This window comes from Artibeus jamaicensis, unplaced genomic scaffold (genome assembly GCF_021234435.1).
Source record: "Artibeus jamaicensis isolate MK-2021 breed Jamaican fruit bat unplaced genomic scaffold, CSHL_Jam_final contig_386, whole genome shotgun sequence".
In the NCBI taxonomy this organism is placed as follows: Eukaryota; Metazoa; Chordata; class Mammalia; order Chiroptera; family Phyllostomidae; genus Artibeus; species Artibeus jamaicensis.
The window spans coordinates 1,354,858-1,378,058 of NW_026521811.1; the positions used below are offsets into that span (position 1 = coordinate 1,354,858).

At 42.2% G+C, this 23,201-nt stretch overlaps 1 protein-coding gene across 2 annotated transcripts in view; it reads left to right on the top strand.

Annotated features, from left to right (window-relative positions):
• Positions 1-23,201, top strand: part of RIPK2 (receptor interacting serine/threonine kinase 2) — a 55,749-nt gene that overhangs the window by 24,886 nt on the left and 7,662 nt on the right. For both annotated transcript variants that reach the window (XR_008391496.1, XM_037143381.2), the window contains exons 4-7: positions 1,587-1,744; positions 2,479-2,528; positions 3,297-3,458; positions 22,960-23,045. Coding sequence is in view for 1 of the 2 variants with exons in the window: in XM_037143381.2 (XP_036999276.2) it covers positions 1,587-1,744; positions 2,479-2,528; positions 3,297-3,458; positions 22,960-23,045 (456 nt within the window). In the remaining variant the exon portion in view is untranslated. The remainder of the gene's footprint in view (positions 1-1,586; positions 1,745-2,478; positions 2,529-3,296; positions 3,459-22,959; positions 23,046-23,201) is intronic.

A 23,201-nucleotide genomic window follows, 5' to 3' on the forward strand; every position in this document is an offset into this window, starting at 1 on the left:
CCAAGGAGTGAGGGTCTTTATGCCCCTTCTCTGAAGACCCCTAAGTCCTTCCCTGATGGCCCATAATGATTGTGCCTATCTTAGGTCACCTCTCCCTTGAGGGATCTTACCCACCTTTGGCTAACCAGTCATCTGCCCAGGGTCAAGCAAGGAGAAGTGAGGGAGGCAGGGGCTGCGCTTTTGCCAGGAGAAAATGCTCTGTCTCCTTAGTGGCTTATGTCCCCAAGGCCTTTTCACTCAGCAGTAGCAGTGGGACCTTTACTGTCTGTTAATGAGGCTATATAGTCCCTGAAACGAGGCAATATAACTCCCAACAACAGAGAAACTTTAAAACTTTCTCAGGATCACACACCTAATTAGGGGTAGAATTAGAATAGACTATAAATCTAAACAGTCTCAGCTCCAGAACCCATGTTCTCAGCATGTGCCTTTCAATTCTGTCCAGCTTATCGTTTCATGTACTAGCACCATGTTCTCTCTCCATCTTTTCTAATTTTTTTCCCTAGGCTAACCCTTTGGTTATAATAACTCATGAAAGATTCATACAGTCCACCCCTTCCCATTTTGGAGTGGGGCCATATTTTTATCTTGTATTCAGCTACACACTAACCAAACAATTCTATTAAAACTAGTAAAAATATAAGCATTAAATAGTTGAGACACAAGTATTGTCCTGGATGGCACTCAATCCACTATGTTGACTCTGACATTCTGCAGTGTAGGAGGTGTAAGTAATTTAAATGAACTGCCTTCAAAGTTTCCCCATACTTTTTTGTCCACTAAATACTGTTTTTGTTCTTATATTTTTTCTTCCATTTAGAAAAATAAGGTACCTTTTAAATATTTAGTTATGAGATATTGTATAACATATAGACAAGATTTACAAGCAATATAAAACTAAAGGACATATAAAAAGCTTGGAATGTTTGTAACTGATAATTCTTTAGGCACTCATTGTCATGGACGTAAATATGCTTTACATGCTAACTCTACTATTGCCAACAGATGACACTTTTAAGAGTAGTCATAAATCATATAATAATGAACTATATGATATTTGCATTCTGCTTACTTCAAAATTTAAGGTGCTATATTTAGAACATTATAAACAATAGCATATAAACCTGTTGTTATATATATAACAGCATGTAAACCTGTTTACAACTCACATAATTGAGTTTTAAAAATGCCAGTAACAATCAAGTGACATATGAGTAGTTTAGCAGTTCTGTGAGGTGTAGGTGAATTTGAAAATCACATGCTATGAAGCTCTTTGTCACAAGCAGTAAAGTGTTTAGTGTATACACTCATTCAGATTATAAGGAAAAAATAATCCTCTTTTTCAAAAGGCTCCCTTTTGAAATTTGTAATAGTTTGCTAAACTTCAAGCCAGTATGTATTGCTTCTAGAGTTATTGGGCTCAGCACTATGGAATCCAAGAAACTCATGGAATATGTAGAAATAAAATATTAACATATATAATATTTCCTCCGATCTCATACTGAATACATGTAAAGAAAGGCATTCGATTCTTGGATTTGTTTAAAAAGAAAATGTTTAAATTCAATCACTCTTTTCCCTCACAGATTGCAGACTTTGGTTTGTCAAAATGGCGCCTGATGTCCTTGTCACAATCACGAAATAGCAAATCTACACCAGAAGGAGGGACCATTATCTATATGCCACCTGAAAACTATGAACCTGGACAAAAATCAAGGGCCAGTGTCAAGCATGACATATATAGGTATAGTGCATTAGTTATACTCAGAGTTAACTTGTCTAAAAAACAAGATTAATCCATCAGAATTTTGAAAGTACATTTTAAAGAGTGATTTTTCTTCTTCTCTCCTAAGTGTAGGGAAAATAAAATCGAGCCCATAGTAACTGGTATTTCTGAAGTTAAACATGCTTTGCTTTAAGCCACTTTTATATCCCTGAAAACATTTTAAAACACATCTTATTGTCCTTTCGATTTATAATACTTCAGGGTTTATTCATATGTGACTTTGATTAGGGCAGTTGGTTGGGGAGAGGGGCTCGGATAGGGACAATCTGGTTATCACTTAACACTACTTAAGAAGACAGTACTTAGACGAGAACAAAGTCAATAAATAGGGCTACATAGGACAGTTTTCTTACTGCTCTCTATTTTGTGTGAATAATGAAATCATATAATTAGAGGGTACAGCCTATCTAGGTGTTTAAGAGTGAGTACTGAGTTATGCACAAGTTATTTTTGCATATAACTTCATTTTTATAATAGTAATTTCCAATTTTTTTAATTTAAGATTAATTCCCTTTTAAAACAAACTGAATATTCATCATCTTGGTTCTAAGCACTTAATTCTTTATACATTTCACTACTTTGTCACTTTTAAAAAAGGGTATCTCCACAGTCAGCTTTTAAATTTAGTATTATAGTTTATTATGCATAGCTAGTTTATAATATACTGTCTGTATATTTTTATCTTAAAACAGCTATGCAGTTATCACATGGGAAGTCTTATCTAGAAAACAGCCTTTTGAGGGTAAGTGTTCTGGGTAACATGTTGGTGGGCCACATGTAGAATTCTCTAAAGCTCATTTTATTTTAAATCTGCCTACTATTCATTTTATAGAAAACACACTACAAAACATAACTTACCATGAATCCACTGTACACCGAAAAATATACTAGATTCTAAATAAGAAAAATTAGATTCTAATTCTTTCGGTAATTAATTCTGTCATCAAGCTACTAAATTTCTTGTCATTTTTTTTCTCTGTGAAATGAGAATTTTGAATTCCTGTTTCTAAGATTCATTCCAGCTATCAGCCTCTTCATATGAAAATTTAATTAGTGGGCTCAGTACAAAGACCAGCAAACATTAAAGAAGAATGTTTAAATTTTCTGAAAATATTATTTCTTTATTTTGAGGTTTGTATAAGTCAGCTTGCTGTGTAGTAGACATCTCAGAATCTCAGTAGCTTATAAAATAAACATTTATTTCTCAATTACATTGGATATTAGTTGCTGCGGCCCTTCCTGGGTCTAATAAGTTCAGTGCAGCTTGCCCAAATCCAATCACATGGCGGAGCCCAATGTCAATGAGATAATGATGTAAACTCTGCCCATAGAGGCAGACAAGCCTTGCGATGGCTGGGTATACATATTTCCTTTACAGAATGGGGTGGGGGGGGGCAGTGAATTAGTCCCAAGATTTTAAGATTCCCTCATTTTCACTTGGTTGGGTTTAGAGTGCATTTAGCATATTGGATCATAAAATATTTCTAATGAATGACATTTGTTTTGACAGAAGTCACCAATCCTTTGCAGATTATGTATAGTGTGTCACAAGGATATCGACCTGACACTAGCGAAGAAAGTCTGCCATTTGATATACCTCATCGGGCACTGATGATTTCACTCATAGAAAGTGGATGGGCACAAAACCCAGATGAAAGGCCATCCTTCCTAAGTGAGTAAATACTTTCCCCTGGACCTCCTGAATTAGAAAATAGTGAATATATTGTGAATCAAATATTCCTTGAAACACAAACTAGATGACAAGCTCAAAGTTGTTTTTATTCTGTTTACTCTTATTATTCATAGCATTAATAAAAAGATAACTGCTTCTAGAGCAGAACTGAGATTCCTAATAGAAAAGAAATCTGATAGGGGTAATCCATTCTTGTGTGCAACAAATATTTACTGAAACCTTCCCTTGTGCCATGCCTATGAGGTGAGCACTGAGAGCAGAGTAGTGACCAAGACAATCTTAGTTGTTAAATTCCTATATCTCACATCCTAGTTGAGAAAGCAGAGAAAAAAACAAATGAACAAATGAACTGTAAATTACCGGAGTCCTATAAGAAAATAAGCAAGGTAACAATAGTAATGGGAGGGGAAGGAAACCCTTTTACTTAGGAATAAATGTTTAAAGTGAAATTCACAGCTTGAAAGGAGGCAGCCTTCTACAGCTAAAAGCAGGTATGTCAGGCAGAGAAAACAGCCAGGGGCAAGCATTCAGCTGGAAGAGGAAAGTTTGTATTCAGAGGAACAAAAGAGGCCTGAGTGGCTGGAATGCCTAGCGGGAAAGGGAATGATGCTCAGAGGGAAGGAGAGGCGGCTACTATCATGAAAAGGCTAGATATTTGTTCGCAGTACAGTGGGATACCATGGAAGCATGTCTCACAGGAAATGAGCTGATCTAATGTGAGTTTAGAAGTCACTCTTGTTGTTTGGAATGGAGGCAGAGACCAGCCAGGAGACTTTCCTAATTGGCATGGTAATCCTGGAGACAGAAAAATTAGACAGAATTAAAATTTACTTCAGGGGGAAGAATGAATCATCACCTAAATGAAGATATAGGGGAAAATTTCATGACCTTGGATTAGACAAGTTGTAGGATATGACATCCAATACAAGATCCATAAAAGAACTGATATTTGGACTTCACAGAAACTGAAATTGTTTGCATTTCAAAGATGTTTTAAAAAAATGAAAAGACAAGCCACAGACTGAGAATATTCATTCCAACTAAAAAATGAAATTATTTTCCATTCACAATTTATATTCAGGACTCATCTGTTATATTTAAAAAATCAAAATTTGCTAAAATAAAGGGTTCACATTTTATCTCTTATTTCCCAGAACTGTGTGGGAGGTTAATACCTCCTTTGCCCCCAGGGCCACTTCTAAATAGTTTCTTCTCCATTTCTTAAAAGTTCTAGCTCTTCTGCAGTTTATACATTAGGCGATACTACTTTCTCTGCATACCTACTGGGTTTTCCCTGCTATTGCCTGATGACTGTAGCATCTGGCCTACTGACTTCTCCACCTGCATTGGTCAGTTCTCTGAGTACTTGACAATCCTCCACATGCGACAATTCCAGAGTACCTCTCCTCTCCTGTTCTCTGTCCTGTTAACACAGTCTGCTTTGGTTGACAGTCTTCTGAACAAAATGTCCCCAGGTTCCACCTCATGCACATCCTTCCCTCAAGGCAGTAAGGCTGGCAATCCTAAGGCTCACTGAATGTTTCTCATTTCTCACATCACTGTCCTTTGTTGCCTGATAGCTGCTGTCTTGAAAACCACTCACTGTTTTGTATATTTGTCTGGATTTTTTTATTTCTTCAGGCAAGAGAGTAAATTTGCTCCTTTTACTCCATCTTGACCACAGTGGAACTTCCTGGTTTCTCTTTAAATCAATGGCTCAAACTGGGCCCTTAAACACTGTTTCTCAAATATATTTACTGCTCCATTCTGACATACCAGCTGTTCTTAAGGTGTGGTGAGGGACTCCAGAGGTGGGGCAGAGGGCGGTTTCTGAGATTCTTATAGGGGTTCACAAAACCAAAACAGTTTTCAAAATAATAAATACTAGAACTATATTCCTTTTTTACTCTCATCCTCCCAAGAGCCTGTAGTGGACTTTTTCCAGATGCTAAATGCATGACGGTATCATTGCTATAATAGATGATGCAATGTGTTTTTATATACTCTTATTTTAAATTTCTCCATTTAAATTTCTAATATACCAAATATCAGTAAATATGACCCACATCTACAAAAGGTCTTCAGGTTACTCAGTAATTTTGATAAGCCCTGAGTCCTAAAGGCTTCAGAATTGCTATCTTAGATGATCACCTTGACATCTTTATGTCTCCAAAGTAAAACTCTTAAAACATTCCACCTGGTGGCTCCCAAGGCACAAGAGACCACTGTCACCTCCAAAGTGAAACTCTCCTTAAAATTTCCCATCTGGTGGCTTCCAGGGCACAGTGGACTACTATTGTCTCTTCCTCAGTACTTTATCTTCCTCTGCTCAATTTCTAACTGCCTGAAAACACCAGAACTCTATTACGGGTTCTTGACTCCTTGCTATCTATACTCTTCCCAGGTGTTGCAGTGCAGACTGTGGCTTTATTTACCACCTATGTATTCCTGCACTTGTTTTGCTACCTGGAGCACCAGCCCCTCCCTTGAGCAAAGAGTTCATTTTTTTATTGTATTAATAGTAGTAATTATGATTGTTTCTACTTGTTGGCTATTATGAATAATGCTGCTATGACTATTCATATGCCAGTCTTTGTGTGAACATGTTTCATTTCTCTTAGGTAACTACCTATGAATAGGATTACTCAGTTGTATGGTAAATTATCATCCTTTTTAAAAAAAAACTGCCAAACGGTTTTCCATAATGTCTGCATCATGTGCATTTCCTCCACCAGTGGATGCAGTTTTCAGTTTCTCTGCACCACTGTCAATACTTGATACTGCCTGTCTTTTTAACTATAGCTATGAAGGGGGACACCCCCAAAACCCAGAATTATCTTCTGGAGGGCAGGCCCCTTATAGTACAGGCTTCCTTGCTAGGTGAGTGTTCTAGGAATCCATCTGTATCAGTGGACCAGCTGGCATTGTTGTGAGAGGCTGCATTTGGATTCAGTGAATATTTTTTCAAGACACATTTGCCCATTTCATGATGGGTGATTTGTGAGCGCACCTGCCACACCGTGCTGATTATTCACCTGTTTTTCACCAAAATTTGCATGACCTTGCTGCCCCACCCTCCCTATTCCCCCAATCTCACCCTGAGCAACTATTTTTTGTTTCCCTTGATGAAAAAAAGTGCTCACAGGAAAATATTTTCCCAATGTGGAAGAGGTCAAACAAAAAAATAATGGGAGCACTAAAAGGCATCAAAATCAAGGAGTTCAAAAACTGTTTTGAGCAGTGGAAAAAAGTCTTGATAGGTGTATTGCATCAAATGGAGAGTACTTTGAGGGTAACTGAAGTTTAAACATGTATGAATAAATACACAATTTTTTTATAAATAAATTCTAGGGATTATTGTCCCCCTCTTATATTTTGCTGGCTATGGAACAATAGATATTGAAAGGTTTTCTTAGGCTCCGCCAAGGAAGAAATGCCAATCAGCCACAAAGGCAGTATAGAGCTTTATTGGGGTTTGCGCACCTGGGCCAAGTTCTCTAGTCTGCAAAGTGGGGCTGAAGAAGTCGCGCCCAAAGCAGGGAATGTGGCGGGGTTTTATTTTGGTAGGCTCTCTTCGTGGGAGCTGGGGATTGGTGCCCTTTGAACAAAGCGGCAATATATCATTGGTGGTTCTCCTCAGGCTCAGGTTGCTACGCTGATATCCGTTTTGGCAAAGCCCGCCATTTTGGCTCCATAGTTTCACTTCAGCCATCTTTTCCGGGTTGTAGTTCAGCCACCATTTTGTTCTACCCGCCCATCCTGACATTCCAGTCTCTTTGATAGGATAAGGGGCACCATGTTGATCCAGCTACTTCCTGCTTTCAGGGGGCCGTAGAGGGGAGGCGCTAGAGGTTGGCGGTTTCTGGTTTGTCAGGGAGAGGCGAGTAGGTATGGACCTGAAGCAGCATCTGGTTAAAGGTAACCTGGGAGGCTTCGTGAATTCTTTCCTGGAAGAATCTCAGGAAACGGATCAAGCATAAATAGTATGCAGATTATTATGGCTGGCCCCTGGGACCAGGACCAGGGTGGTAAAGAGTAGGAAATGCCACCACAGGGTTATTGTTTTGAGAGTGGTGGGGTGTCGGGTAATTTGTCCCTGAGGTTCTGTAGGGCATTCTCTTCTACTATGCCACTCTCATTCACATAGAAGCGGCACTGTTCCTGCAGGAAGAGACATGTTCCCCCTTTCCTGTTGTGAGTAGGTCTAGAGCTCTGAGGTTCTGGAGGGCAACATGGGCTACCAAGGTTATCCGTCTCTGCAATGATGCTAGAGAGGGCCTGCTCCAACTCAGCCCGTAATTGGCAAGTGGCTTAGAGACTGTGTGTTAACCCAGCACTGCCTATCCCAGCTGCTGCCAGGGTTATGGTGAAGGTTAGACCTACTAGTATGGGAAGGAAGATGGCTCGTTTTTCTTTATGCCTGGTTAGTTTTTCCTTGAGTTCTCGTTCTCCATGATGTATAAGCTGCGGGGTCAGTATGGTTGGGAAGCAGGGGAAGGCTGAGGAGGAGTTAATGGTCCACAGCAGCGTTCCATTGCACCAGAAAAACGTACCTGGGGGACTGGTAGTGGTTTCTGATATCTGCATGGTCTGGTTGCAGGAGGAAGTACCCACAGTAGTATAACATACTTTGGGACTGTTCATTGTGTTTTGAAAGAGAGGTACATCTATGTATTGGAGGACCTTGCTAGAGCCTAGGTCACAGGAGGCTAAGTCTCGAGCTAAAGCCTGACCAAATAAATGTGGGCTATCTCTAAACCTTTGCGGCAAGACTGTCCACATAAGCTGTTGTAACAGAGCAGTGTTAGGATCTGTCCATGTGAAGACAAAAAGAAACTGAGACTCTGGGTATAGTGGGATAGTGAAGAAGGTGTCTTTGAGGTCTAGAACTGAGAAGTGGGTTGTATTAGGAGGAATGTGAGAGAGAATAGTATAGGGGTTAGTATTCATCCCTGTGGATAGGGATGACCACTTCATTGATGAGTCTAAGGTCCGGGACCAGAGGGTAGGCTCTGGACTGTATTTTGACTGGGAGAATGGGAGTATTGCATGGAGAATTAACATGGACAAGAAGTTTCTGGTCTAGGAGGCAGGTGATGATAGACTGTAATCCTTTTAAGTTTGCATGGAAGATAGGAAATTGGGGTAGGGATGGGAAAATGTTGGGCCGTTTTAGGCAGATGATGACCGGGAGGTGATGAGAAGCCAGGGTTGGGGTAGAAGTGTCCCATAGTTGTGGGTTGACCAGGAAAGGGGAAATGGGCGGAGCTGGAGGAGGAGTTGGGTTTTCCAACAGTGGGAGGATAAGGGAAGAGGAAGGGGTTGGTTTTGCATGATCTGAAGAGTGGCGCCTAATAATTGGAGAACATCCCGTCCTAGAAGCGGAATAGGGCAGAAGGATATAACAAGGAATGAATGGGAAAAGGGAAAACCGTCCAGACTGCAGCTAAGCAGGGGTGTTCGCCATGGGCGAGACTCGGTCCCATCAACCCCCATGACTGAGATCTGGGACGGAGTAAGAGGTCCTGAAAAAGATGCTAAAACAGAGTAGGTAGCCCCTGTGTCCACTAGGAAAGAGATGGATTTACCCACTACCTGCAGTGTTACCCTGGGCTCGGCGAGGGTGATGGGGGTCTTAGAGTCCGGGCTGCTTCAGTCATCTAGGAGTCCGAGGAGTTCCAGCACAGCCATGGAAGAGTCCACACCTTGATCTGCTGGTTCCCCACGTGGAGGTGCCCGGGACGAGCCTCTAAGGGGACAGGCATCCCTCCAGTGGCCAAGCTGTTGCCAATCTGGGCAAGGCTTCGTTGGTGGCTGAGGTTGAGGACACTGGCGGGCCCAGTGCCCTTCTTTGCCACACTTGAAACAGGCCCCCAGTGGGGTGTTCTTTGGCCCAGACTTAGGCTTTGCCCCCATGCCAGTGTTTGCTGCCTGCCAAAGGGCCGCTAGCATGGCTTGGGTTTGCAGGGCTACCTTTTGCTGTAGGCAAGCTTGGCGGGCAGCCTCAGCCTCTGCTTCCCAGTTATTGAAAACCTTAAATGCCATATTTACCAGATCTCGGATGGGGATTTGGGGGCCATCCTCAGCCTTTTTCAGTTTCTTTCTAATATCTGGGGCTGACTGGGAGATAAAGTGAGTAGCTAAGACAGTGACCCCAGCATTAGAAGCCAGGTCAAGGTAGGTATGGAGCACCATTGGCTTGGTTAGTCTGTTGAGAAACAGCTCGATTTTCTCTGGGGCCTTGGGTGACTTCTCTGAGCTTATCATAATTGATTGCTTTCTGGGCAAATTGATGCATACTTGCTATCTGGCACTCAACCATTTGGTCACGGCACCTCCGACCCACCTGCCCTACCTGGTAGTCCCAGTCTGGTTCTGCCTCTGGCACGGCTTCAGCCCCTACTGGCATGAGTGGATTGGTGGTGTAGGTTTGGTTTACATGAGCCCTAGCTGCAGTCCAGACACGGTCATGCTCATCCGGGATCATGGTGGAAGTTAAAATGATATGCAGGTCATGCCATGTGAGGTCATAAGCCTAGACTAGGTACTGGAATTCCATGATAAAATTGGTAGGGTTAGTGGAGAACAAGCCTAGGCATTTTTCAATTGAAGAGAGGTCAGTTAGTGAAAAAGGGACATGGACCCGAATGACACCTTATGCTACAGCCACTTCCCAGAGAGGGCAAATACGGGAATCTAGGGGCTCTAAATTCAGGTGGGAGCAAGTATGTGAGCTAACTGGGGAAGAAAGGTCTTCAGAGGGAGGGGGAGAATCCGGTTGAGAGGGGAGGACTGGGGCTGGAGTAGCCATTGGCAGGAGCTAATAAAGAGGGCGAGAAGGAAGGGAAGCAAGGTCTTCAGGGGAATCAGAAAAGGAGGAGGAAGGTTCTGGGGCAGTAGGCTTAGGAGGCCAGATGGGTTCAGGGTTCCCTCGGGCAAGGAGAACTTGGGCTGTGGAGCATTGGGCACACAGAACTGGGCGGGAGCGCAAGGCCCAAAAGCCCTGATTGTAGGGGACCTCAGACCATTTGCCAGTCCATCTGCAAAAATTATCTAGGTCAGTAAGGGTAACGAAATCCAAAGTGCCTTCAGAAGGCCAGGTTTCACGATTATCGAGCTGATATAATGGCCAGGCCATAGTTGATAGAAATATCAGCCATTTTTGTTTGAGGCTAGGGTCAGTTGCTGGCAAATTTTTCAGAAGGCATCCTAGAGATGACTTAGGATCTGATTTGGACTCATGCCCCCCCCATTCCTGGTCCCACGAAGATCAGCAAATGGGAATCGGCATCCGTCAACCCAATCTGCTGATCCGGTCTAGTAAAAATGGGGGTCTGGGTCCAGGGATGTCTCTTCTGGTGCCCAGAACCTCTCAGCAGGGGAGAGCAGCCTCTCCTGGAAGGATCACCCCTGACGCGGCACTGCGGTTTTGGTGTGAGAGCAGTCTCTCCCAGCAGACAGGGGCCTGGAATCAGCGTTCAAGCACCAGAAACTTAAGGGCAGTGGCACTTACCCTGGTTCTTACTCCAGACTGGTGGGGTGGCTGCAAGGCATCCTCGGGGGAGTAGGGAGAAGAGCGGTCTTCAGCAGACAACAACTCCTCCTGGGTTTCGGCACCAAATGAAAGGTTTTCTTAGGCTCCGCCGAGGAAGAAATGCCAATCAGCCACAAAGTTAGGTAGTATAGAGCTTTATTGGGGTTTGCGCACCTGGGCCAAGTTCTCTAGTCTGCAAAGTGGGGCTGAAGAAGTCACGCCCAAGCAGGGAATGTGGTGGGGTTTTATTTTGGTAGGCTGTCTTCATGGGAGCTGGAGATTGGTCCCCTTTGAACAAAGCGACAATATATCATTGGTGGTTCTCCTTGGGCTCAGGTTGCTGCGCAGATATTCGTTTTGGCAAAGCCCGCCGTTTCACCTCCCTGCTTTGACGTCAGCCATCATTTCCAGGTTGTAGTTCAGCCACCATTTTGTCCTACCCCACCCATCCTGACAGATATCTCATTGTAGTTTTAGTTTGCATGTCCTAATGACTGATAATGTTAAACATACTTTCATGTGCTTTTTATCTATTTATTTCCTTTAGTGAAATCTAATCGTTTGCCGATTTTTAAATTGGGTTCTTTGTCTTAATAAGTTGTCCGGAGTTCTTGTGTATTCTAGATATAAGTTCTTTAGCAGATATGTGATATACTAAAATGTTCTATCAGTCTGTGACTAGTCTTTTCACTTTTCTTTTTTAATATATTATTTTTAATATATTTTATTGACTATGGTATTACAGTTGTCCCATTTCCCCCCTTCACTCCCTTTCACCCTGCACACCCCCAGACACCCACATTCCCCCCGTTTAGTTCATGTCCATGGGACATATAAGTTCTTTGGTTCTACATTTCCTATAGTATTCTTACCCTCCCCCTGTCTATTTTCTACCTACCATTTATGCTACTTATTCTCTGTACCGTTTCCCCCTCTCTTCTCCACCCACTCCCCTGTTGATAACCCTCCATGTGATCTCCATTTCTGTGGTTCTGTTCCTTACAGTTGTTTGCTCACTTTGTTTTTTGTTTTAGGGGTGGTTGTTAGTAATTGTGAATTTGCTGTCATTTTACTTTACATGTTTTTTATCTTCTTTTTCTTAGATAAATCGCTTAACATTTCATATAATAAGGGCTTGGTGATGATGAACTCCTTGAATTTGACCTTATCAGAGAAGCACTTTATCTGCCCTTCCACTCTAAATGAAAGCTTTTCTGGATCAGTCTTGAAAGCAGGGCCTTGCCTTTCATGACTTGGAATACTTCTTTCCAGCCCCTTCTTGTCTGTAAGGTCTCTTTTGAGAAATCTGTTGACAGTCTGATGGGAACTCCTTTGTAGGTAAAGTCTTTTTTTCTCTTGCTGCTCCTAAGAGTATTTCCTTAGTTTTAACCTTGGGTAATGTAATTATAATATGCCTTGGTGTGTACCTTGGTTTGTTCCTCCTTGGGTCCAACTTCTTTGGGACTCTTGAGTTTCCTGGACTTCCTGGAAGTCTATTTCCTTTGCCAGATTTGGGAAGTTCTCCTTCATTATGTTTTCAAATAAGTTTTCAATTTCTTGCTCCTCTTCTTCTCCTCTGGTAGCCCTATAATTCAGGTGTTGGAGTGTTTAAAGATGTCCTGGAGGTTCCTAAGCCTCTCCTCATTTTTTTTGAATTCTTGTTTCTTCGTTCTTTTCTGTTTGGTTGTTTCTTTCCTCCTTCTGGTCCACTCCATTGATTTGAGTCCTAGTTTCCTTCCCATCACTATTAGTTCCCTGTACATTTTCCTTCATTTCACTTAGCATAGCCTTCATTTTTTCATCTAATTTGTAACCAAATTCAACAATTCTGTGAGCATCCTGATTACCAGTGTTTTGAATTGTGCATCTGATAGGTTAGCTGTCTCTTTCTCCTTAGTAGTATTTTTTGGAGTTGATCTGTTCTTCTGTTCTTTCATTTGGGCCATTTTTCTTTTTCTTTCCTTTTTTTTGGGGAGGGGGGGTCTCAGTATGCCTGTTATGTAGTAAGTGGTGGAGTCTTAGGTGTTCACCAGGGCTGGGTAATCCACGTTTCTGCCTTCTGACACTGCAGTGAGGAAATGGTCAGAGAGGGAACACTGGCACTTTCTCAGCTCTCTGCCAGATTTCAGTCCCTTCCCCTACTACCCACAAGCAAAGTGGGCCCTTCTGGTGCTGATTCCTGGGTGAGCTGGCTTGCGTAGGTTATAGGACCCTGTGGATCTCTCCAACAAACTCTCCTGTGAGGCTGGAAGTTTCTCCTGCTGCCACCTCAACCCCCACAGGTGTTTTCAATCAGTGGTTTGAGGCTTTATTTTCCCATGCTGGAGCTTTGGGTTGCTCAGTCTATTTTGCTCCTCAGTGTTTCCTCCCAGTTTATCGGCTCTCAAATGTGGGACTGCCCACTCCACCAGCCACATCCTGGCCAGGTCCACCAGCTGTAGCCTTGCCTGCCCTGCTCCACAATCCACTACCTCACTGGGTCCAACAGCCACTGCCTCGCCTGCCCTGGTCCTCCAGCCTCCGCCTTGCCTCAAGTCCTCTCCACCTAGCTGCACATCTCTGCCCCTCCTACAGGTCTGGATGAATGTGTCTTCTTTAACTCTTTGGTTGTCAGACTTCCATACAGTTCGATTTTCTGTCAGTTCTGGTTGTTTTTTGTTTTTGAATTGTTGTCCTTTTCGTTGTATGAGGAGGCACAGTGTGTCTACCTAGCCACCATCTCGGCTCGAAGTCTCATTTTTCTTAATAGTGTCTTTTGAATTGTAAAAGTTTTCAATATTTTGAAGTTCAATGATCGGGTTTTTTTATGGATTCTGTTTTTTTATGTCACATATAAGACTTATTTGCCTAAAAAGGTCATGAAGATTTTCTCCTATATTTACATTTACCTGCATGCTCCATTTCAGGTTAATTCTACAGATGATATAGATTCTATGTTTCTAAGTGAGTAAGAGTCTTAGAATCTGAGTAAGATTCTAAGTTTATCTGTTTCCCTGTGTCTATTCAACTGTCCTAGCACCATTTGTTGAAATGTCTATACTTTCCCCATTAAATTGCCTTTGTAATTTTTGCCTTTATGGTCAAAAAAGCAATTGACCATAAATGTAAGGGTTTAATTTTAGACTCTATTCTGTTTCTCTTCCATTGATCCATATATCTATCTTCTTTTTCCATCCCCCTACTCCCCTCCCCTTTTATAACTACCTGTTTGTTCTCTGTGTCTTTGGGTCTGTTTCTGTTTTTAGTATTTATTATTTTTAAATATATTAACTTGATTTGCTATTATAGTTGTCCCATTTTTCCCCTTTATTCCCCTCTGCCCTGCACACCAGTTCCTACCAGCATCCGCCCCCTTCAGTTCATGTCCATGGTCATACATACAAGTTCTTTGGCTTCTACATCTCCTATACTATTCTTAACATCTCCCTATTTTCCACCTACCATTTATGCTACTCATTCCCTGTATCTTTTTCTCCCTCCCATTCCCCCACTGATAACCCTCCATGTGATCTCTAGTTCTGTGATTCTATTTCTGTTTTAGTTGTTGCTTAGTTTGGCTTTTTTTTTAGGTTCAGTTATTAATATTTCTGAGTTTTTTGTCATTTTACTGTTCGTGTTTTTTATCTTCTTTTTCTTAGATAAGGGCTTAGTGATGATGAACTCCTTTAACTTGACATTACCTGGGAATTACTTTATCTGCCCTTGCACTCTGAATGAGAACTTTGCTGAGTAGAGTAATCTTGGATATAGGTCCTTGGTTTTTATGGCTTTGAATGCTTCTTTCTAGCCCTTTCTTCATGCAAGGTTTCTTTTGAGAAATCAGCTGATAGTCTTATGGGAAGTCCTTGTAGGTAACTGTCTTTTTCTCTCTTGCTGCTTTTAAGATTCTTTCCTTATCTTTAATCTTGGGTAATATAATTATGATATGCCTTGGTGTGTGCTTCCATGGGTTCAACTCTCTGAGCTTCCTGGACTTCCTGGAAGTCTGTTTCCTTTGCCAGATTAGGGAAATTCTCCTTCATTATATTTTCAAATAAGTTTTCAATTTCTTGATCTTCTTCTCCTTCTGGCACCCCTATGATGTGGATGTTGGAACATTTAAAGTTGTCTCGGAGGTTCCTAAGCCTCTCCTCTCCTCATTTTTTTTTTTTAATTCTTATTTCTTCATTTTGTTCTTGTTGAATGTTTATTTCTTCTTTCTGGTCCAAACCATTGATTTGAGTCCCGGTTTCCATTCTTTCTCTGTTGGCTCCCTGTAGATTTTCCTTTATTTCACCCTTCATAGCCTTCACCTTTTCCTCTATTTTGCGACCATACTCAACCAATCCTGTGAGCATCCTGATTACCAGTGTTTTGGAATCAGCATCTGATAGATTGGCTATCTCTTTCTCACTTAGTTTTATTTGTTTTTGAGCTTCGATCTGTTCTTTCATTTGGGCCATATTTTTTGTTTTCGCACACCTGTTACGTGGTAAGGGGTAGAGTCTTAGGTGTTCAGTGGAGCGGGGCAACCCACATTGCTGCTTTGTGATGCTGTATGTGTGGGAGGGGTCCAAGAGGGAATATGGCTGCTTACTCTGCTCTCAGCCAGGGCTTTCAAGTCACTCTTGCTGCTACCCACAAGCAAAGTGGGCCCTTCTGGTGCTGATTCCTGGGTGGGTGGTTTTGTGTATGTTCTAGGAACCTGTGATTCTCTCTAACAAACTTTCCTGTGAGGCTGGGTGTTTCTCCCACCCCCTCAACCTTTGGGTTTTTTTCAGTCAGGTTTTGAAGCTTTATTTTCCCTTCCTGAAATTCTGGGTTGTGTGGTCTATCTCACTCCCCAGTTCTTCCTTCCAGTTTATGTGCACTCAAAAGTGGGATCGCCCACTCTGCCATCTACTTTCCCTTACCTATTTCACCAACCGCTGCCTTCTGTGCCTGGGTCCTCCAGTGGCCACCTTGCTGCAAGTCCTTTTCACCCCGGCTGTCTATCTCTGCCTCTCCTACAGGTCTGGATGAATGTTTCTTCTTTAAGTCCTTGGTTGCTGAACCTCCATATAGTTCGATTTTTCGGTCAGTTCTGGTTGATTTTTTGTTTTTAAATTTGTTGTTGTCCTTCTTTTGGTTGTGTGAGGAGGCACAGTGTATTTATCTGCGCCTCCATCTTCACCAGAAGTCAATATATTTGGTTGTTTTTGTTTTTAAATTATTGTCGTCTGGACTTCCAGCCAAGATGGAGGCATAAGTATAAATACCCTACCTCCTCACACAACCAAATTTAAGAACAACAAAGATTTTTTTAATTATTTATTTATTTTTATTGATTATGCCATTACAGTTGTTCTATTCCCCCCTTTATTCCCCTCCACCCTACCCCCCCATCCCCACCATTACCCTCATTTAGTTTATGACCATGTGTCTCAAGTTCTTTAGATTCTATATTTCCCATGCTATTCTTGCCCCCCCCATCTATTTTCTATCTACTGTCTATGCTACTTATTTTCTGTACCTTCTCCCACCTTCTCCTCCTCCCACTCCCCTGTTGCTAACCCTCCTTGAGATCTTCATTTCTATGTTTCCACTCCTGATCTAGCTGGCCTTTTAGTTTGCTTTTGTTTTAGGTGTGGTTGTTAATAACTGTGAGTTTGCTGTCCTTTCAATGTTCATGTTTTTTTAACTTCTTTTTCTTAGATAAGTCCCTTCAGCATTTCATATAATAAGGGCTTGGTGATGATGAACTCCTTGAATTTGATCTTATCAGAGAAGCACTTTATCTGTCCTTCCATTTTAAAGGAAAGTTTTGCTGGATAGATCAATCTTGGTTGTACGTCTTTGGACTTCATAATTTGGAATACCTCTTTCCAGCCCCTTCTTGCCTGTAAGGTCTCTTTTGAGAAATCCGCTGACAGTCTGATGGGGACTCCTTTGTACGTAACTGTCCCTTTAGCTCTTGCTGCTTCTAGGATTCTCTGCTTCGTTTTAATCTTGGCTAATGTAATGTTGATGTGCCTTGGTGTGTTTCTTCTTGGGTCCACCTTCTTTGGGATTCTCTGAGCTTCCTGGATTTCCTGGAAGTCTATTTTCTTTGCCAGATTGGGGAAATTCTCCTTTATTATTTGTTCAAATAAGTTTTCCACTGGTGTGTGTTCCTTTTCCCCTTCTGGTACCCCTATAATTAGGATATTGGAGGACCTCCGCCAAGATGGAGGCATAGGTGGATGTGCCGTGCCTTCTCACACAACCAAGACTAGAGAAAATTAAATATTAGCAACAGAAAACACAGCCAGAACACGGAAAATTAAACTTTTCGGAAGTCCGTTAACAACAAATTCTTCAGCCTGACCGGTAAGGGGCGAAACCAGCAGCTGGCGGAGCAGGGTTGCACAGGATGACTCGGCCAGACAGATTCAGGCCCGCGGAATCCAGGCGCAGGGTTGGACCTAGTGAGCGACCGAGCGAGCGACCAGGCGAGCGACCGCGGGGGAGACAGCGGGGCAGCGGGGCTGCGTGTTGACTGAGGTCCCACATTTGTGCGAAAGTGGACAGGCGAGGGAGTGGGCGGTTGGACCGGGCCGGCAGGTCCCCACGGCAAGCGGCAGTGGAGGGCACCGCCATTTCCCTGCTCTGACCCCACCTCCACATACAGCGTCATAACCCAGCGACTCTGAGTGGCCCGGCCCAGGTGAACCACCTAAGGCACTGCTCCTCCGCACCCAGCTGTGAGAAGTGGCAGAGGGGGTCGCCATTTCCCCGCTCTGGCCACGCCCCCACATACAGCGTCACAACCCAGCGACCTGGGAATCCAAGGCGCCGTTTCTCACACTTAAAGGGCCCGAACAGACCAAGAATGGCGCAGGAGGATCTCAGAGCCCCAGAGCCAATAGATCTAAGCAATGAAGAAATAGCAAAACTCACAGACGCACAGTTTAAAACATTGGTGATCAGGATCCTCACAGAACTGGTTGATTATATCGACAAATTAGACAAATATATGAAGGCGAAACTAATTGAAATGAATGGAATTGCACAGGACACCAATAGCAATGAAAAGGAAACTGGGACTCAAATCAATGAAGTGGACCAGAAGAAAGCAAATAATGGCCAAATAGAAAAGAGTGAAGAAGCAAGAATTCAAAGAAATGAGGAGAGTCTTAGGAACCTCCAAGACATCTTTAAATGCTCCAACATCCGAATTATAGGGGTACCAGAAGGGGGAAAGGCACAGCCACCAGTGGAAAACTTATTTGAACAAATAATAAAGGAGAATTTCCCCAATCTGGCAAAGGAAATAGACTTCCAGGAAATCCAGGAAGCTCAGAGAATCCCAAAGAAGTTGGACCCAAGAAGGAACACACCAAGGCACATCGTAATTACATTAGCCAAGATTAAAATGAAGGAGAGAATCCTAGAAGCAGCAAGAGCTAAGGGGACAGTCACCTACAAAGGAATCCCCATCAGACTGTCAGCGGATTTCTCAAAAGAGACCTTACAAGCAAGAAGGGGCTGGAAAGAAGTATTCCAAGTCATGAAATCTAAAGATCTACAACCAAGATTGCTCTATCCAGCAAAACTTTCATTTAAAATGGAAGGACAGATAAAGTGCTTCTCAGATAAGATCAAATTCAAGGAGTTCATCATCACCAAGCCCTTATTATATGAAATGTTAAAGGGACTTATCTAAGAAAAAGAAGTTAAAGAAACATGAACAGTGAAAGGACAGCAAACTCACAGTTATTAACAACCACACCTAAAACGAAAGCAAACTAAAAGGCCAGCTAGATCAGGAGTGGAAACATAGAAATGAAGATCTCAAGGAGGTTTAGCAACAGGGGAGTGGGAGGAGGAGAAGGTGGGAGAAGGTACAGAAAATAAGTAGCATAGACAGTAGATAGAAAATAGATGGGGGGGGCAAGAATAGCATGGGAAATATAGAATCTAAAGGACTTGAGACACATGGTCATAAACTAAGGGGGGGTAATGGTGGGGATGAGGGGTAGGGTGGAGGGGAATAAAGGGGGAATAGAACAACTGTAACAGCATAATCAATAAAAAAATTAAAAATAAATTTAAAAAAACAAAGAAAAAAAAAGGATATTGGAGCGTTTAAAGATGTCCTGGAGGTTCCTAAGACTCTCCTCATTTTTTTGAATTCTTGCTTCTTCACTCTTTTCTGTTTGGCCATTATTTGCTTTCTTCTGGTCCAATCCATTGATTTGAGACCCATTTTCCTTTTCATCGCTATTGATTTCCTGTATAATTCCATTCATTTCAATTAGTTTCGCCTTCATATGTATATCTAATTTGTGGCTATAATCAAGCAGTTCTGTGAGGATCCTGATCACCAGTGTTTTAAACTGTGCATCTGAGAGTTTTGCTATTTCTTCATTGCTTAGATTTATAGGCTCTGGGGCTTTGAGATCTTCTTGAGCCATTTTTGTTCTGTTCACGCCCGTTAAGTACGAGGAGGGGGCCTTGGACTCCCAGGTGGCTGGTTTGTGATGCTGTATGTGGGGGCGTGGTCAGAGCGAGGAAATGAAATGGCGGCGCCCTCTGCTTCCGCTAGCAACTGGGGCCTGCTGGGTCCCGTCCAATCACCCACTCCCTCGCTTGTCCACGCACGGATGCGAGACCACAGTCAACCCACAGCTCTGCTCCCTTGCTGTTTCCCCGAGGTCGCTCGCTGAGTTGCCCACCAGGTCCAACCCTGCGCCTGGATTCCGTGCGCCTGAGTCCATCCGACAGAGTTTTCCTGTGCAACCCCGCTCCTCCAGCTGCTGATTTCGCCCCTCTTACCGGTCAGGCTGAAGAATTTGTTGTTATCAGACTTCCCGAAATGTTCAATTTTCTGTGTTCTGGCTGTGTTTTCTGTTGCTAATATTTAGTTGTCTCTAAACTTGGTTGTGTGAGGAAGCATGGCGTCTCCACCTATGCCTCCATCTTGGCGGAAGATAAGAACAACAAAGATTTAGAAACAAAAGCACAACCAGAACTGACAGAAAATTGAACTGTATCGAAATCCTACAACAATGAACCATTCATTCAGACCAGTAAGAGGGGCAGAGTTGGCAACCAGCGGCAGAGAGAGGTCCGGGCAGGAAAAGGTGGTGGTTGGCAACCCGGGCGCAGGGAGGAAACCAGCAAACCCAGTAAGGCGCACAAGGTGGTTGACCAACCGCAGACACACATTTGTTCACAGATAAACCAGGCAAAAAATGGGCAGTGAGACAAACCACACAACCCAGGACCCCAGCAATGGGAAATAAAGCCTAAAAGCACCAATTGAAAAAACTTGCCGGGGTTGAGGTGCTGGGAGAGACTCCCAGCCTCACAGGAGAGTTCATTTGAGAGATCCACAGGGTCGTAGAATGTACACAAGCCCACCAACCTGGGAACCAGCACCAGAAGGGCCCAATTCGCTTGTGGGAAGTGGCAGAAGGAACTGAAATCTGACAGCAAGCAGAGCAAGAGCCATCGTTCCCTCTCGACCCCGCCCTCATATACAGCCTCACAACACAGGGACAGTGGTTGCCCCACCCTAGTGAACACCTAAGGCTCTGCCCCTCACTATGTAACAGGCGCAACCAGACCAAAACAAAATGGCTCAAACAAAAGAACAGATCAAAACCCCAGAGTCAGTACATCTAAGCGACCAAGAGATAGCCAACCTATCAGATGTACAGTTCAAAGTACTGGTGATGAGGATGCTCACAGAACTGGTTGATTGTGGTCGGAAATTAGATGAAAAAATGAAGTCTACACTAAGTGAAACGAAGGAAAATGTGATGGAAAGAAAACTGGGACTCAAATCACTGGAGTGGACCAGAAAGAAGAAAGAAACAACCAAACAGGAAAGAATGAAGAAAAAAAATTCAAAAAAATGAGGAGAGGGTTGGGAACCTCCAAGACATCTTTAAACATTCCAACATCTGAATTATAGGGGGGGAAGAGGAAGAGTAATAAGTGGAAAACTTATTTGAACAAATAATAAAGAACTTCCCAAATCTGGCCAAGGAAATAGACTTGCAGGAAATCCAGGAAGCTCAGAGAGTCCCAGATAAGGTGGACCCAAAGAGGAACACACCAAGGCACATCATCATTAAGTTACCCAAGATTAAAATGAAGGGGAGAATTCTAGAAGCAGTAAGAGATAAGGGGTCACCTACAAAGGAGTTCCCAGACTGTCAGCTGATTTCTCAGAAGAGATCTTGCACGCAATAAGGGGCTGGAAAGAAGTATTCCAAGTCATGAAAGGCAAGGACCTACATCCAAGATTGCTCTATCCAGCAAAGCTTTCATTTAGAATTGAAGGGCACATAAAGTGCTTCTCAGATAAGGCCAAGTTCAAGGAGTTCATCATCACCAAGCCCTTACTATATGAAGTGTTAAAAGGACTTATCTAAGAAAAAGAAGATTAAAAAACATGAACAGTGAATGGACAGCAAATGTACAGTTATTAACAACCACACCTAAAACAAATGCAAACTAAGCAGATTCCTAAAGCAGAAATGGAGCCACAGAAATGGAGATCACATGGAAGCTTAGCAACAGGGGGGTGGGAGCAGGGAGGATAAGGTACAGAAAATAAGTAGCATAGATGGTGGGGAGAAAATAGGAGGGCAAGAGAAGTGTGGGAAATGTAGAAGCTAAAGAAGTTATGACACATGGATATGAACTAAAGGTGGGAATGGGGGGAGGGTTGTGCTGGGAGGAGGGGAATGAAGGGGGAAATGGGACAACTGTAATGGCCTAATCAGTAAAATACATTATAAATAAATAAATTATTGTCCATTTGTTTGTATGAGTAAGCACAGTGTATCTACCTACACCTCTATCTTGGCCATAAGTGTTATGTTGTTTTGATTTTAGATTCCACATGTAAATTAAGTCATATGGTATTTGTCTTTTCTCTGTCTTATTTTACTTAGCATAATACACTCTGTATCCATCCATGTTGTCTCTAATGGCAGGATTTTATTCTTTATGTGGTTGAGTAATATTCCATTGTACATGTACCACATCTTTATCCATTCATCTACTGATGGACAGTTTGCTTCCATATCTTAGCCATTGTAAATAATGCTGCTGTGACTATAGGTGTGCACATATCTTTTCAAATTAGTGTTTTTGTTTTTAGATACAGTTTTAGAAGTAGAATTGCTGGGCCATAAGGCAGTTCCATTTTTAACTTTTTGGGGAAACTTCATATTGTTTTCCACAGTGGCTGTACCAATCTGCATCCCCATAAACGTTACACTAGGTTCCCTTTTCTCCACATCCTTCCCAGCTCTTGTTGTTTGTTGATTTATGGATGGTAGCCATTCTGGTAGTGTGAGGCGATACCTCATTGTGGTTTTAATTTGCATCTTACTAGTGAAGTCTAGCATCTTTTCATATGTCTATTGGCCATCTGTATATACTCTTTGGAAGAGTGTCTGTTCAGCCATTCTGCCCATTTTTTCAATTGGATTGTCAGTTTGTGGTGTTAATTGCATGCGTTCCTTATATTTTTTTGGATATTAACCCTTTATCTCATGTATCATTTACAAATATCTTTCCCCATTCAGTAGGTTGTCTTTTTGTTTTGTTGATGGTTTTCTTTGCTGTGCTGAAGCTTTTATGTTTGTTGTTTTCCCACGTTTACTTTTGCTTTTGTTGCCCTTGTTTGAGCAGACATACTAAGAAAATACCACTAAGACTGATACCAAAGAGTTTATTACCTGTTTTCTTCTAGGAGTTTTGTGATCTCAGATCTCACATTTAAGTCTTTAATCCACTTTGAGTTTATTTTTCTGTACAATGTAGATGTGATGTCTCTAGGTGTATAATAAAGTCTGTTAAGACAGTTGATTTTCATCAGTTTGGAGTAAAACTGACTTAAGGTTTTATCGATTAAATATTAGTATTTATACTATTCAACTTAATGCTTCTATGCAATCTGAACTCGGATTTTTTTTTCTTCTTTAGAATGTTTAATAGAACTCGAACCAGTTCTCAGAACATTTGAAGAGATAAGTTTTCTTGAAGCTGTTATACAACTAAAGAAAACAAAGGTAAATCCATTGCTAAATGAAGTGCTAGAAATCAGACTTTAAACAATTACATATTAGTCATGAAAATTTTTAGTTTAGTTTATAGTTTTTACCTGTATACTTTTCACAGGTATGGGCTACAGTATTGGGGTAGTGATGCAGACCCGGTCAGCACAG